Here is a 13,614-nt window from a genome sequence, read left to right as displayed (position 1 = left end):
GTGTGAACCATCAGCACCTGGCTCCTTTGAAGTCAGAAGTGTCAATCCTCTAATTCTGAGCTCCTTTTTATTTTTTGGCAGTTGTGGGGCTTGAACTGAGAGTTTGGGCACTGTCCCAGAGCACTTTTGCTCAAGGAAGTACTCAACCACTTTGAGCCACAGTTCCACTTCCCAATCCTGAGCCCTTATTGCAAGTTTTTCTTAGCTGTTCTGGATCACTTGATCAATGAATTTTAGAATTATCTTGTAATATTCTATTTATTTATTTGTGTTTGTTTTTTGTAGTACTAGGAATTGAGCCAGGGCCCCATGCATGGTAGGCAAGTGCTTTTCCATAAATTTTTTTGTTTTTGTTTTTGTTTTTGTTTTTTTTTGGCCAGTCCTGGGGCTTGGACTCAGGGTCTGAGCACTGTCCCTGGCTTCTTTTTTTTTTTTTTTTGCTCAAGGCTAGCACTCTGCCACTTGAGCCACAGCGCCACTTCTGGCCATTTTCTGTATATGTGGTGCTGGGGAATCGAACCCAGGGCCTCATGTATATGAGGCAGGCACTCTTGCCACTAGGCCATATCCCCAGCCCCTTTTCCATAAAATTTATCACACACACACACACAGAGTTTTGGTCTGGACCATGATCTTTCTATTTGTTGTTGCTATATAATTGTGATGACAAATATGCTCTATTTCACCCAGCTATTTATTGGGGAAGGTAAGTCGTCTTACAAACTCTTTGCCTGGTCTGGTTTAAAACTCTCAATCTGACCCCCAGGTAGCTAGGATTACAGGTGTGAGCCACCATGCCCAATTTATGCTATTATAAATTCTTTTCTTAATATTTTCCCTTTTAGCTTAAAAAAGCAAAGTTGACTATGTGCACTGCTCTTGTATCTTGCTTACTAATAAACTCATTTATTAGCTTTAGTCCATTCTATATGAGTTGAGTATTTGCTTTAAAGACTTTTTCAAGCAAGCTATGTCATCTGCAAATAAAGACAGTTTCACTGCTTTCTGTCCAATCCAGGGTAGCGCTTTTTTCTCTTGAACTGGTAGACATGTTTAGAACTATAATGGCTCTTCTGGAGCAGGGGGATAGTGAACATTACCTATAAGGAGCTTTATTTTTTAGATTCCCCACTACCTTACTTTTATTTGATTTTGGGGTTGTTTTTTTTTTTTGTCCCATGGTTAAAACTTACTGCCTAAGCAGAACCTTCATCCCTTCCCATATAAAAACGAGTCAGAAGCTGAGTTCATGGTCTCTTCTAAACACTGGAGTATTCTTTACATCTGCTCTCACAGCTCTTACATCTCTCCCTTCCCCTCTTCTTAGAACTTGTTCAGGTAAGAGTAAACAAACAGCCCCAAGATTTTATATGTATATACACAAAATACAGGTTTTTTGAGCAGGCTTGTTTAGAGGAGAATCTGAGGGTACAATAGGAGAAAAGAAGACAGAAGCAAAGAACTTTGGGAGTATACATTGTTTAGTGGATGTTCATGGGAAATAAAGCAGAGATGTAGAAGCAATGGTACAGCTCTAGCACAGCTGAAAAAGTAGTCTGGCATTTTGAATAAATGTCAAAATAAAAGAGGATGGGGCTTGAAATAGAAAACTAGTTAAGTGATGAAGTGCCACCATCAATGTAAGTTATTAAGGGTCTGTCAAAGCCTCATTGTTTACAAACCCTTGAGTTTGAGATACTAATAATTAGTCTGAGAGTCCTGTTTTATAATGGCCCTGAGAGTCATGCTTCTTTTCCCAAGATGAGGGAAACCTTAGATCAGAAGGTTCTAAGTGGTAGAACTGGTTCATAGAAGCCTATTGGTCAAGGAGTCTGCTGGAATATGGAGCACCCTCTGATGCTTTTCCAGGCATCTGCTGCTGCTGCTGCTCTCAGCCTCTCCCAGAATCTCTATCTTGAGTCACTGTAGGCACATGACACATGGAGATCTGACACTCCAACAGGCAGAAAGACTGTTAACTGGTGTTATGTGTTTGACTAAATGTCAGCAAACTTCATATTGCTCCTAGGTCCCAAATAACTATCCCACATAAAATGGAGGAAGTCCCACCAGGGAAAGAAAGAGGTATCTTGCATCTTTCATGGCAATGAGTATACATGCTCAAATTTTATCTAACTAGTAAAATGCCACTTCTCCAATAGAGGCATTCAGTCTTTTCAGGGAACAATGTAGATAATAATAGCATCCAGGACATATGAACATGAACACTGAAAATGAGGCACATTATAGGTAAGTGCAATGGTTTCACTATGTGCCCCTGAAGTTCCTATGTTGAAAAGTTAGTCATAATGTAGCTATTTGAGAGATGAGACTTTTTTTTTTGCCAGTCCTGGGGCTTGGACTCAGGGCCTGAGCACTGTCCCTGGCTTCTTCTTGCTCAAGGCTAGCACTCTGCCACTTGAGCCACAGCGCCACTTCTGGCCATTTTCTGTAAATGTGGTACTGGGGAATTGAACCCAGGGCCTCATGTATACGAGGCAAGCACTCTTGCCACTAGGCCATATCCCCAGCCCCTGAGAGATGAGACTTTTAAGACACGATTAGCTCTGGTTTCTGAATGGATTAATGGCCTTATGTCTGGAATGGGCTAGTTAATGTAAGTGGAGGTCACATTGCAAGCCATTAATCAGCATCATAACATTGTTATTTTATACTCTGTTTACCTTTCTATTAACCTATTTGAAATATACTTACAGAGAAAACACTCAGAAACCAGCAAATCAAGCAGAAAACTTTCTATTGGGAGTGCCACTATCATTTGATATAATCAGAAATAAACTAATTGTAATAGATCAGAACTGGGAATGTGGCCTAGCGGTAGAATGCTTGACTGGCACATAAACATAAACAGAAAAAGCTGGAAGTGGCACTGTGGTTTAAGTGATAGAGCAAAAGAAACTCAAGGACAGTGCGTAGGCCCTGAGTTCAAGCCCTGCGACTGGCCAAAAAAACACATCAAACAAACAAAAACAAAAAACAAAATTCAGATAGAAGAGAAGGAATAGGTACATCAGCTTAGCATCATAATAGTAAACTTGTCTTTTGATATTTTTATCATGTTCAAATTTATTCATTTTTAAAAATTCACACATAAAATTGTATACATTTCTTGAAAGTATATGTTGTAAAATCATTAACTCTACCTAATTAAAATACATATTACCTCAAAAAAGTTATCAAAATTCCATTTAAAAAGAATACTGTACCAGAATAGATTAAGGTCACCTTTAGCATCCTGGTAGCATTACTCAGTAGTTAATTAAACTTCTGCCTAGCTGGCTCCTGGAATAGGAACCTGGACAATCCCGAACTCAACTACTCTTATGGGTTCCATCTCCAGTTCTTTTAATCCTGGCCAAGACAGCGGCCTTGGATACCTTTTTCCGATCATACGCCAGGCCAAGGGCAGCCATGCAATCGATGAAGAATGTGGTAAGGTTGATGTGCCAGCGGTACTCACTGGCAGAGTAGTCATAGGGGAAGGTGTGGTGGTAGTTGTGGAAGCCTTCACCTGGGAGAGAAGCAAGAACAGTTAGATTGCTTTTTCCTCATCTTTGTATAGCTTTTACCTAGTAGGTACCTCAGACTTCAGAGAAACCTGCTGTTACTACAAGAATGGCAATCCCAGAATCTTCTTTTTTTTTTTTTTTTGGCCAGTCCTGGGCCTTGGACTCAGGGCCTGAGCACTGTCCCTGGCTTTTTGCTCAAGGCTAGCACTCTGCTACTTGAGGCACAGCACCACTTCTGGCCATTTTCTGTATATGTGGTGCTGAGGAATCGAACCCAGGGCCTCATGTATACGAGGCAAGCACTCTTGCCACTAGGCTATATATTCCCAGCCCCAATCCCAGTATCTTCTACTCTGAAGTAAATAGATGCCTTTAGAGGCATCTTAAGCTATGAACTAAGGGCTCCTGGTTACACATTGCTGTTCAGGAACCATTGTGAAGAACTTTCTCTCAGAAGCTAAGAGACAAATTGATTCTGTTGGGAAGATTTTTATACTGAAAAATGCCAGAGCTTCAGAAATACTGTTCATATATGAGTTTGGGTGAAAACGGGGCAGGAAGGGGGAGGGGATTCCGAAAGAACTGTGTTTATACTTTTTACAAAGTTGAGTAAGCAGCACACCTTCCTCATTGAAACAGTACTCCCTGTAAGGCTGAAAGATACCAATGGAAAAGAAGGCAGTAGCCAAGGAAAAGAAGGCAGTAGCCAAAAGGAAAAGGGCTAGAGTTCCCTCAGCTTTAACCCTGGGATAGGAGAGCTGGTGACAAAGTAGAACACTTACTAGGATGGATATTTTGATAGACACAAGAACACAAATTCTGCATTCATGACAATTTCTGTAGGGAGTAAAGTATTTACTAGTTCTTGACAGGACTTCTTAAGTAAATTCTAACACTTATAGAGTTGGGGTAAAGAACTGATAAGAGAGAAGTTGTTGGACCCATTGCTGTAAAAAACAGCAAAACAAACCAAACCATAGAGTAGGATCAACATAAAAAACAAGAGGAAATCCTGATAACAAAGTGACATTTGAGGGGCTGGGAATATGGCCTGGTGGTAGAGTGCTTGCCTCGCATACATGAAGCCCTGGGTTCGATTCCTCAGCACTACATATATAGAAAAAGGCAGAAGTAGCACTGTGGCTCAAGTGGTAGAGTGCTAGCCTTAAGCAAAAAGAAGCCAGGGACAGTGCTCAGGCTCTGAGTTCAAGGCCCAGGAACTGGCAAAAAAAAAAAAAGAAAATAGAAAAAAGTGACTTAAGGACTGGGAACGTGTCTTAGTGGTAGAGTGCTTGTCTAGCATGCTTGAAGCCCTAGCTTCAATTCCTCAGAACCACAGAAAAAACCTGAAGTGGTGCTGTAGCTCAACATGGTAGAGCACTAGCCTTAAGCTCAGGGACAGCACCCAGGCCTCAAGTTAAAGCGCCACAAAAGTGACTTGGGTGAGATTACGTGGAAAAATATTCATAGGAAGAAAATGAATATTATGTTAATGATTGAGCACAACTCTGTGAGCAGGGTGGTTGCTCAGGTGTCAATGGAAGAACGAAAGGTCTGACAACTGACGTGAAGAAGCCACTGGGTCTGCACAAGGCAGACCAACGTGAGGCCATAGTCAAAGTCTACGTTCACTTGAAAGGACAGGAAGAAGTAGACTTAGCAACTAGGAGTGGAATTACAGAGAGAAATCGGGGAAGCCAACATCACATCACGGAGCAGGAATTTCTGTTAAAACTGTGAAACATCATGCCTGCACCCAATAAGACTATACACACCCCAGAGTTGACTAGAAAAAGAAAATAAAATTCAAAGATGCTCATTAGAGGGAGCATTTTTACCCTTTCCCTTTTACATAAGACCTGTTGCTTGATTCTCATAGGAGTTTCCCAATATATTACCACTTGTTTTTTTTGTTTGTCTGAGCTCCACAGTGCTTATAAAATCAGCTCATTCCAGTTCTTCTGACTAGTAGATGTGGTCTTGCCTTTCACTGCTGACTTACCCACAGCTCCCAGTGAAACCAGGATGTTCTCCCGAGACTCAATGTTCTTGTCATATGGGCGGTATCCATAGAGGTGGGCAGCACTGTTCACCAGCCAGGTGGCATTGAGCACGATGGCATATCTCAGGAAAGCGGCAACAAACAAGCTGTGTTTAAAAGTTTCACCCCAAAAGTACCAGGGCACCAAGGTGGGCAGGATGAAGCATATCAACAGGAGACCAGGCTTGTAGTACCTACATGAGAGACCACACACAGAGTATTAGAGAAAGGACTTGCGTACCTATCTGGATTGTCCAGTTTCACTGGACTGGGCTGTCTTTTTCCCTACAATATACATACAATGGGGGCAAAAGTCAGCAGGAGAGAATGCGGTCTCTCAATCACATAGATATTTAGATGAGTCAGTGTAGACATGTTAAAAGGAAGCATATGCGGTAGCCTTGACCAGATATGTCTCTGACCCTCTGTAGGCCCCTGTTCTCTTCATTTCCATATAGACCAGGCCATCCACATTCCAGAGGAATTGGCTAGCAGCCACAGCTTCAGCTTTGATGTTACTGATATTCCTTGCAGCCAGTTACTTCTCATTCATGCCGCTGCTTCCTTAGCCTGGGTGTGCCTTACATTTCTAACTTGTATCCCTGCCTTTGGCTCAGTGATACTTTTCACCTGTCCTAACAGTGATGCCACCAAATCACACCAGACTGTGTCATATGGTGCTGGGGAATCCTTTAGTGGGTTCCTGTGCCAAACAAATAAATCCTAAGTGTGTGCCTGGAGCCTCACAGGAAGGGTATCAGGTCGCCATTGCAGTCCTTCCTCCCATCACATGCCTCAAGCAGAAGGGCTATGGTTCAGGAACATGTTTGAAGATTTCGTTTTCTCTTTCTCCTGTCTCTGCTCACCCAGACTTGCAATAGACTCTATTCCTTGGTGGCTGCTGATGCTACTTTGTAAATAAATCCCTCCTTTAGGTTCCTGTTGACCCATCTCACTATGTCATACTTCTCATGGTGTGTAAGCAATATTCTACTGCTTTGCTTCATGGTTAGTTGGGTATTTATATTCTCTCTCCAATCCTCTCCGATTCCTTGAAGGCAAGGAATTGGCTGAATTTATTTTTGGATCTTAGGTTGGTAAACACTTGTTGCATTTAATTGGTTTTAATAAGATAGCTTAACAGGAAAAAACATTTGAATTTTTTAATCCTTTGAACTTAAAATAAGGAAACCACCTAGCTATTATTCTATAAGTTCTAAGAGAAAGTGGAACCCAAACCCTACATTCCCAGGCCCACACCCCAGCTCCATCCTCCTTTCACTCACCTCCTCTGGAACATCACCAGTTTCTCCGCTTTGAGGTCAGACATGTCCAGCAAACCACCCTTCTCCTTGACAGCTGGGTGTTTGCGCACAAGCAGCCAACCCACGTGAGAGAAGAAAAAGCCACGGCGAGAATTGTGAGGATCAGCATGAGTTTCGGAGAACTTATGGTGGGCGCGGTGATCTCGGGCCCATTCATATACGTCATTCTGAAGGGACAGAAGAGATGGAAACCAGGTTTGAGGAGAGATGCCCTCTTGGGAGGATTGGAATGCCCAGAGCTCTCAGCCCAACTTCATCGTTCTCAAGTCTCTAGCTACAAAGGAGGTTAGGGTCCTGCCCTCTCATGAGCAACTTGTTCCTGATGCTTATATAGAAAGTCAACTTCCAGTCCCAGAGCACAGGAATAGAACTGCTATTCTTGGTTATATGGTAGGGAGAAAGTATAAATCACAGTACTTAGGGAATGTCATTGGTGAAGAACATGACAAGTCTTCAAGCAAGGAATGGGAGACAGGATCCTCATGGGGTACCCCAATCTTTGAGCAGAAAGAATACGAAGCAGCAAAATCATCTTGGTCCCAGGGTGCTGCTCTATGGATAAGTGCAGCGAGTTCCATCCTGATGCCTTCACAATCAGTAGCTTGCCAACCAAATATCAAGGCTCTCTGTACTTGTCTAGTCCTTCAGTACCAATGTCTTTCTTCCCCCTGCCTCACAAGGACCTATTGAGCCTCAGTTAACAAGTAGCCAGAGTACAGATGATCACATACATGCGCTAAGAACCTCAGATAGTGCCAAAAAGCAGGGAACTTAAGTTGGTTTCCTGTTTTCCTCTTGCTTCAAGCTGGGCCTCATGTGACAAGCATATACCTATCCCCTATCCCCAATTCCCTTCATTGGGTATGTTATACACCAGTCTTAATGATCGACTTAGAACAGGGCAGCCCCAGATAGGACAAGGGATGGCTATCCAATCTTTTAGTGTGTTTTTCCCCCTCATCTGTAAAAGAGGCACCCTACTTCTAAGATGGTTGTGAGAATTAATGAGTTAACCTATGTCAACTGCTTAGCAGAGTGCCCAGGACATAGTGCTGTGCAAATGTTTGTTCTTATTATCAGTAGACTTCCTGAGCCTGTCCCACATCACCTTCCATCCTTAAAGTCTTAGAAATTCTCAAATAGTTATTTCAAAGCATGAGTTTAATGTCCACTTTCCATCCAGGAAACCAGTCATTCCCTTGTACATGAGCCATGACCCATTAGGTTAAAAGACCACACTGTATGGTAACACTGGAACCTTGGGATCAAAAATAACACTATTCTTGGGGCTGGGAATGTGGTCTAGTGGTAGAGTGCTTGCCTGGCATGCATGAAGCCCTGAGTTCGATTCCTCAGCACCACATAAGCAGAAAAAGCCAGAAGGGGTCCTGTGGCTCCGGGGGTAGAGTGCTAGCCTTGAGCAAAAAGAAGCCAGGGGCAGTGCTCAGGCCCTGAGTCCCAAGCTCCAGGACTAGCCCCCCCCCCCAAACCCCCAAAAGCCCCACAAACTATTTTTGGTAAGCTTTCTTATTTACTGTTTCCCTTCTCAGTGATTATGAGGTATCCCAGGCTTGATGGACACCAACACCATGAGACTAGAAAGGTTGCTCTGCTGGGGCTCCTCTCTGGGTGCCAATGCCCTCCCCATCATAGGCAAGAGTAGCAACAGCTTCTCACCTGGAACGCCATGGTGTTGGCAATGATGAGGAAGATCCTGAGAGGCAGCCGTGCTTTGTAAGTCCGGTGGCTCCACAGGCGATGCGCCCCTGCTGTGATGCCCAGGCCACTGATTATATAGCAAACATATGCTGCAGAAGAAGACAGAGGGGGAGTCAGAGGAAGTTCCACCAGAGGGAACAGGTCCCAGACACTCTTTTCATACCATACTGTCTAGAGTCACAATAGAAAAACTGGAGCCATAGAAGCCTTTTCTGTCAACAAGGAGTTTCTGATCTAGCTCTACCACCCACTACCCATGATTTGTGCCGAGTTACTATGTCTCTCCTTTGCCACGTTCCTTTTGTCAACTCATTTAATACTCATTCTAAACAAATGTTGTTGGAGGTGCTCAGCACTGACAGCTGAGTATTATCTCGCAAGCCTGCAGACACAGTAGCTGCCACAATTGATATGTAAGATGGAATAGGGTACTGCATGTAGACTTCACTTTCTCTGATTAGAAGCTCTAGGAGGCAGGGGCTGAGGTCTTAACAGAATGTTAACAAAGTCTCACTTCTAGGTAGCTGCTTGAAACAATGGATCCTCAGTGCTTACAGAACTTAGTTCCATGAGCAATAACATGCATTGTAACTATTTGTCCTATGTGCTGCTCAACCAAGATAAATTTCCAAATAGTCTCCTTCCCTTCCTCCTACACATGATCCTGTTCTTTCTTTACTATCATCAGGGGAGTCAGAGTCAGCAATTGCCCCAGCAAAGCTCTGGCTATATTCTCTCTCTAAACTGGGATTGAGGCCCAAGGTGATTTGCTGCCTCTGGCCATGTGGAGAGTGGAATTTCCTTCCCACCTGTAGCATCTGATGGCACCTAAACATGTTGCACAGTGGATCCTGCAATCGGAGAAAGGGAGGAATTTTACTTGGGGTAAAGCAGTTCTTGGTTGAGAGCCATGGAAAATGCCTATTTGTTTCACGATGTAGTTGGCCCTGGTATATTGGTTTCCAAATCACACTTGATCCCATATATTTTTCTCCTGTTGGTACCGGGATTTGAACTCAGGACTTCTCCCTGTCCCTTAGGATCTCCCCCCATCCTCCAATGCAGGCTGGCACTACATTTCTTAAGCCACACCTTCAATTTGGACCTTTTGCTGGTTAAGTGGAGAGTAGAGTCTCTAGGATGTCTTCTGGGGCTGGAAGACAGGATTTAAAGGTGTGAGACACCATATCAGGCTTTTTGATCCCTTAATGTGAGGAAAGTTTCTACTACACTCACCTCTTAGTTCACCAAACAGAAGACCCAAATCACTTAAACTCATCTCCTCCTACTCCCCAGGGAAGGACAGCTATTGTCAACACTTTTTAGCAACATACTATAGCTTTGTCCTAAGAAGTAAGTTGGATGGGTTTTGTACCCAGCCCTGTCTAGGGCTCTTCTAGAGTCAGGAAGACCCAGAAAGCCATTGAAATAGCAAGAGGAATGCTGGGAAAACACATAACTAGACTAAGGAACATCACCTTCCTAATCCTGACAGAAATATCCCCAACTTGATTCTTGGAAGACTTCCAAGACAAATGCGGACGGAGCAGAACTTTCCCATCTGCAAAACCTAACAGGCCGAGATGCGGCAGATAAGCCCTTCTGCACCACTACCTTCCAGAAGACAGAGGAAAAGAGCCCATATTTGAAACTGCTCCAGAAAACTTCCATTTGGGGCTGGGGCAAGTGGCAAGAGAGCTTGCCTCGTATACATGAGGCCCTGGGTTCGATTCCCCAGCACCACATATACAGAAAATGGCCAGAAGTGGCGCTGTGGCTCAAGTGGCAGAGTGCTAGCCTTGAGCAAAAGGAAGCCAGGGACAGTGCTCAGGCCCTGAGTCCAAGGCCCAGGACTGGCCAAAATAAAAAAATAAAAAGAAAACTTCCATTTGTAGGCCCACTTGGGGTAGTAGGGCCACACATCTACACCCTTGAGCTGAACAGGAGCCTTGTTCATCTTCCTCCAGCTAGTTCTGGCCAGAAGGTCAGATTCAAGTTTTATGGACAACCCGTTACTGTTCCTTCCTTTTTAGTCAACTCTCTTCCTGAGCCTTTCCTTATTTCTTCTCTGTTATGTGGGGGGTGGGGGAGGGGAGGAGGCCGGCAGGATTCTGCTATGTACCTCACATTGGTCTTGAGCTAGTTATATAGCCCAGGCAGGCCTTAACAGTTCCACTTCTCATTCTTGGGACTACAGGCATGCTTTTTGGTATCCAGTCCCCTTGCTGTTACCTGATTGGGCTCCACATGCAACTTATGAAGCCCCTGCTCTGGCATGGGGTCCTCTATGTGGAGGGACCTCCACAACTGAATCTTAATCCCGCTAACCTCCTTTCTTAATCCTGTCAAGAGAAATGGCTAGAGAACATGGTCAGATAGGGGCAGGGAATATGGCCTAGCGGCAAGAATGCTTGCCTTGTAGACATGAAGCCCTGGGTTCAATTCCCCAGCACCACATATATAGAAAATGGCCAGAAGTGACACTGTGGCTCAAGTGCCAGAGTGCTAGCCTTGAGCAAAGAGAAGCCAGGGACAGTGCTCAGGCCCTGAGTCCAAGGCCCAGGACTGGCAAAAACAAAACAAAACAAGAACTTGGTCAGATAGGACACTGCCCTGTGTGGGACTCCACCTGGTTAAAGATCAGAGAAACCTGGGCACTGGCTCGGGAGGAGGGGAGCTGCTTACCCCAGAGCCAGGTGTAGGCCTTGCAGGCAGGAACCAGTAAGAGCCCATAGAGGGCTCCCAGGTGCAGCAGAGCCATGAGGATGATGTTTCTCCACACGTACTCCAGCTTCGGAGGGGGGCCCACCTCATCCTGGTAGGTGGGGTCACGGATGTCTTCTTTCATTTCAGGGCGGATGTGGTCTCCCAAGTCCCGGAGAGTCTTTTCTAAGTTTTCTTTCTCATTCTTCAAGTCCCCAGATGGAGGCGCTGTGATGGTGGTTGTGTAGGTGCTGGAGATCTGGAAAAGGAAAAGGAGTGCAGAATTAGGAGGGCAGAAGGGGACACGGGGGAGGGGGACACCGTAGGGCCAGATTCTCCTAGTGTACTTAGACTTAGGAGTGTCAGGCGCTGATGGCTCACACTTGTAATCCCAGCTACTCAGGAAGCTGAGGTCTGAGAATCACAGTTGGAAGCCGGCCTGGTCAGTTAAGTCAGTGAGACTCACTCATCTCCAGTTCACCAGCAAAAGGCCAGAAAGGGAGCAGTAGCACACGTGGTGGAGCGCTAGCCCGAGTGGGGGTGGGGCTTGGGGAAGGGGAAGCGTGTAGGGGCAGCACCCAGGGCCTGAGTTCAAATCCCAGGACTGGCAAAAACAAACAACCAAACCACAGAAAACGTCCAGAAAACTGTAAGAGTGGATTTCGACAAAACTCACGATACTGGGGTGATAGGAGAGCGAACTACGTGCCCTCCTAACAATACACAAAGGAATCACCTCCTCCCCACGTAGACACAGAGGTACCTCACAACTGGTCTTTTTCCCTTTAAAGGTTAATTAACAAAAATGGGGGAATCAACCGCCTCAGGTACAGCCGCCTCCCCCAAATGAGGGCAGTAAAAGTGCGAGGGAAGATGACCAAGTTTATCCCGGAGGTTACAACTCGGTCCCCACACAAGCCCTCAGTCACCTAGACTCCCGTCCGCGTTCGGACGCGGCAGACCCCGGGGGCTCCGGACGCTCACCTCCGGCAGCATGTGCGCCGGCATCCTGGCTCCACGCCGCTGGAATCACGCTCCCAAGGCTCGAGACGGAAGGGGGTTAATTCCGGCAACCCGCCTCTAGCCGGGCGATCGCTCGAGTTGGCGCCCCAAGCCCTTCCCGGCGCTTCGCACGCTGGAGAGGTGTCCAGAGCGCTTCTGCCGTGCTCGGTTCTCCCGGGGCTGAGAATTTAAAGGGTAGGATTGGTCATGGGTGGATGTGCCCCGTATTTCCTCAGGCCCCTTTTATCCGTTGCCAGCAGGGGACAAAGTGCACAAGGTTCAGGCAGCCCCGCGTGGAGGTGAGGGCGGGAGATGGGAGGGGACAGAAAGCTGAGACCACAGCCACCCCGCCGGGATGCTGCAAACCTTAAAACCGCGCCGCGCCAGCCTTGGCCTCTGGGGAAATGCTAATAAGGCTCCTGGAAACTCTGTCTTGTCATTGGCCAAAGGGAATTTGGTGCCACCTTGTCTTGCCGTTGCCATTGGCTCGGAGCAATCTGCTGTTCCCTCAGCCACCAGGCTCCTTGCTCCCCTCCCCTCCTTTTCTCCTTCTTGGCTTTTCTTCCTTGGGTCGTTGTACCTTAGCGCCTCTTCCCGGCATCGACGGCGCTAGAGAGATTTCTCTCTCCAGCAGAGGGAAAGGGCTGTTTGCCAGTAGAGGTTGGGTAAATATCGGGGAATTGCACTAGGACGCACGGTGAATGATTGGACACGGGCAAAATTGCCCACGGAACAGTAAGGAAGCCTCGGAGACTCAACTGCAATTCTATCTCCCCATTCCCCCAGATGCTGGTAACTAGGAGGGTGAGTGCAGCCTCCTTCCCTCCGGGAGACTAACTTGGGCTCCGGGCCCCGCCCACTAGCTCCGGGATGCTTACCAGAAGTGGCCGTGTTCCGCCCGCCGGGTCAGATGCACACAAATCAACAGTCTGTACGCAGGCGACAACTGTCAGTCACTGGGCAGGCTCTGCAGCAGACAGCATCCATTCCATCCTGGTGCACTCACCTTTAGAACCTGGAGGTTTGGGACACTCTTTGATCCTTTGGTTGGAATTTTGGGAATCTTCTACAAAGAAAAAGGCTGGAAGGACAGACAAATGTTTGCACCCACCAGCAGGCACAGATTAGTGTGTGGAATAAAAGTAGCAAGTCCGTAGTGAGTGATCCGTCAAGCCACCACTGTAAGCATGTAAAGTGAGTTCTTCATTGCTCTGTGTGTGTGTGTGTGTGTGTGTGTGTGTGTGTGTGTGTGTGCTCGCGCGCATGCCAATCCTGGGGCTTGAACTCAGGGCCT

General features: G+C 46.0%; 1 protein-coding gene across 1 annotated transcript; it reads right to left on the bottom strand.

The window, feature by feature from the left end:
* Positions 1 to 3,073: 3,073 nt before the first annotated feature.
* On the bottom strand, positions 3,074 to 12,613 carry LOC125346160 (acyl-CoA desaturase 1-like). The gene is made up of 6 exons (XM_048338471.1): positions 12,303 to 12,613; positions 11,301 to 11,577; positions 8,574 to 8,704; positions 6,858 to 7,063; positions 5,533 to 5,765; positions 3,074 to 3,532 (listed from the first exon to the last, which is right to left on the bottom strand). The coding sequence occupies exons 1-6, from the start codon at positions 12,324 to 12,326 to the stop codon at positions 3,333 to 3,335; spliced, it is 1,071 nt and encodes a 356-aa protein (XP_048194428.1). The 5' UTR covers positions 12,327 to 12,613; the 3' UTR covers positions 3,074 to 3,332.
* Between the last annotated feature and the right edge of the window lie 1,001 nt (positions 12,614 to 13,614).

This window comes from Perognathus longimembris, chromosome 2, assembly GCF_023159225.1.
Source record: "Perognathus longimembris pacificus isolate PPM17 chromosome 2, ASM2315922v1, whole genome shotgun sequence".
Classification (NCBI taxonomy): Eukaryota; Metazoa; Chordata; class Mammalia; order Rodentia; family Heteromyidae; genus Perognathus; species Perognathus longimembris.
Note: the sequence above shows the minus strand (reverse complement) of the source record. Positions and strands in the feature narration are given on the sequence as shown.

What these genes read in the sequence shown, in the direction of transcription:
- LOC125346160 (XM_048338471.1), bottom strand. Translation starts at nt 12,326, where the DNA reads ATGCCGGCGCACATGCTGCCGGAG. An exon ending in CCAACACCATGGCGTTCCAG is followed by an intron (nt 7,064 to 8,573) that starts GTGAGAAGCTGT and finishes CTGTCCCTTCAG; the next exon opens with AATGACGTATATGAATGGGC. An exon ending in GGTTTCACTGGGAGCTGTGG is followed by an intron (nt 3,533 to 5,532) that starts GTAAGTCAGCAG and finishes CTTCTCTCCCAG; the next exon opens with GTGAAGGCTTCCACAACTAC.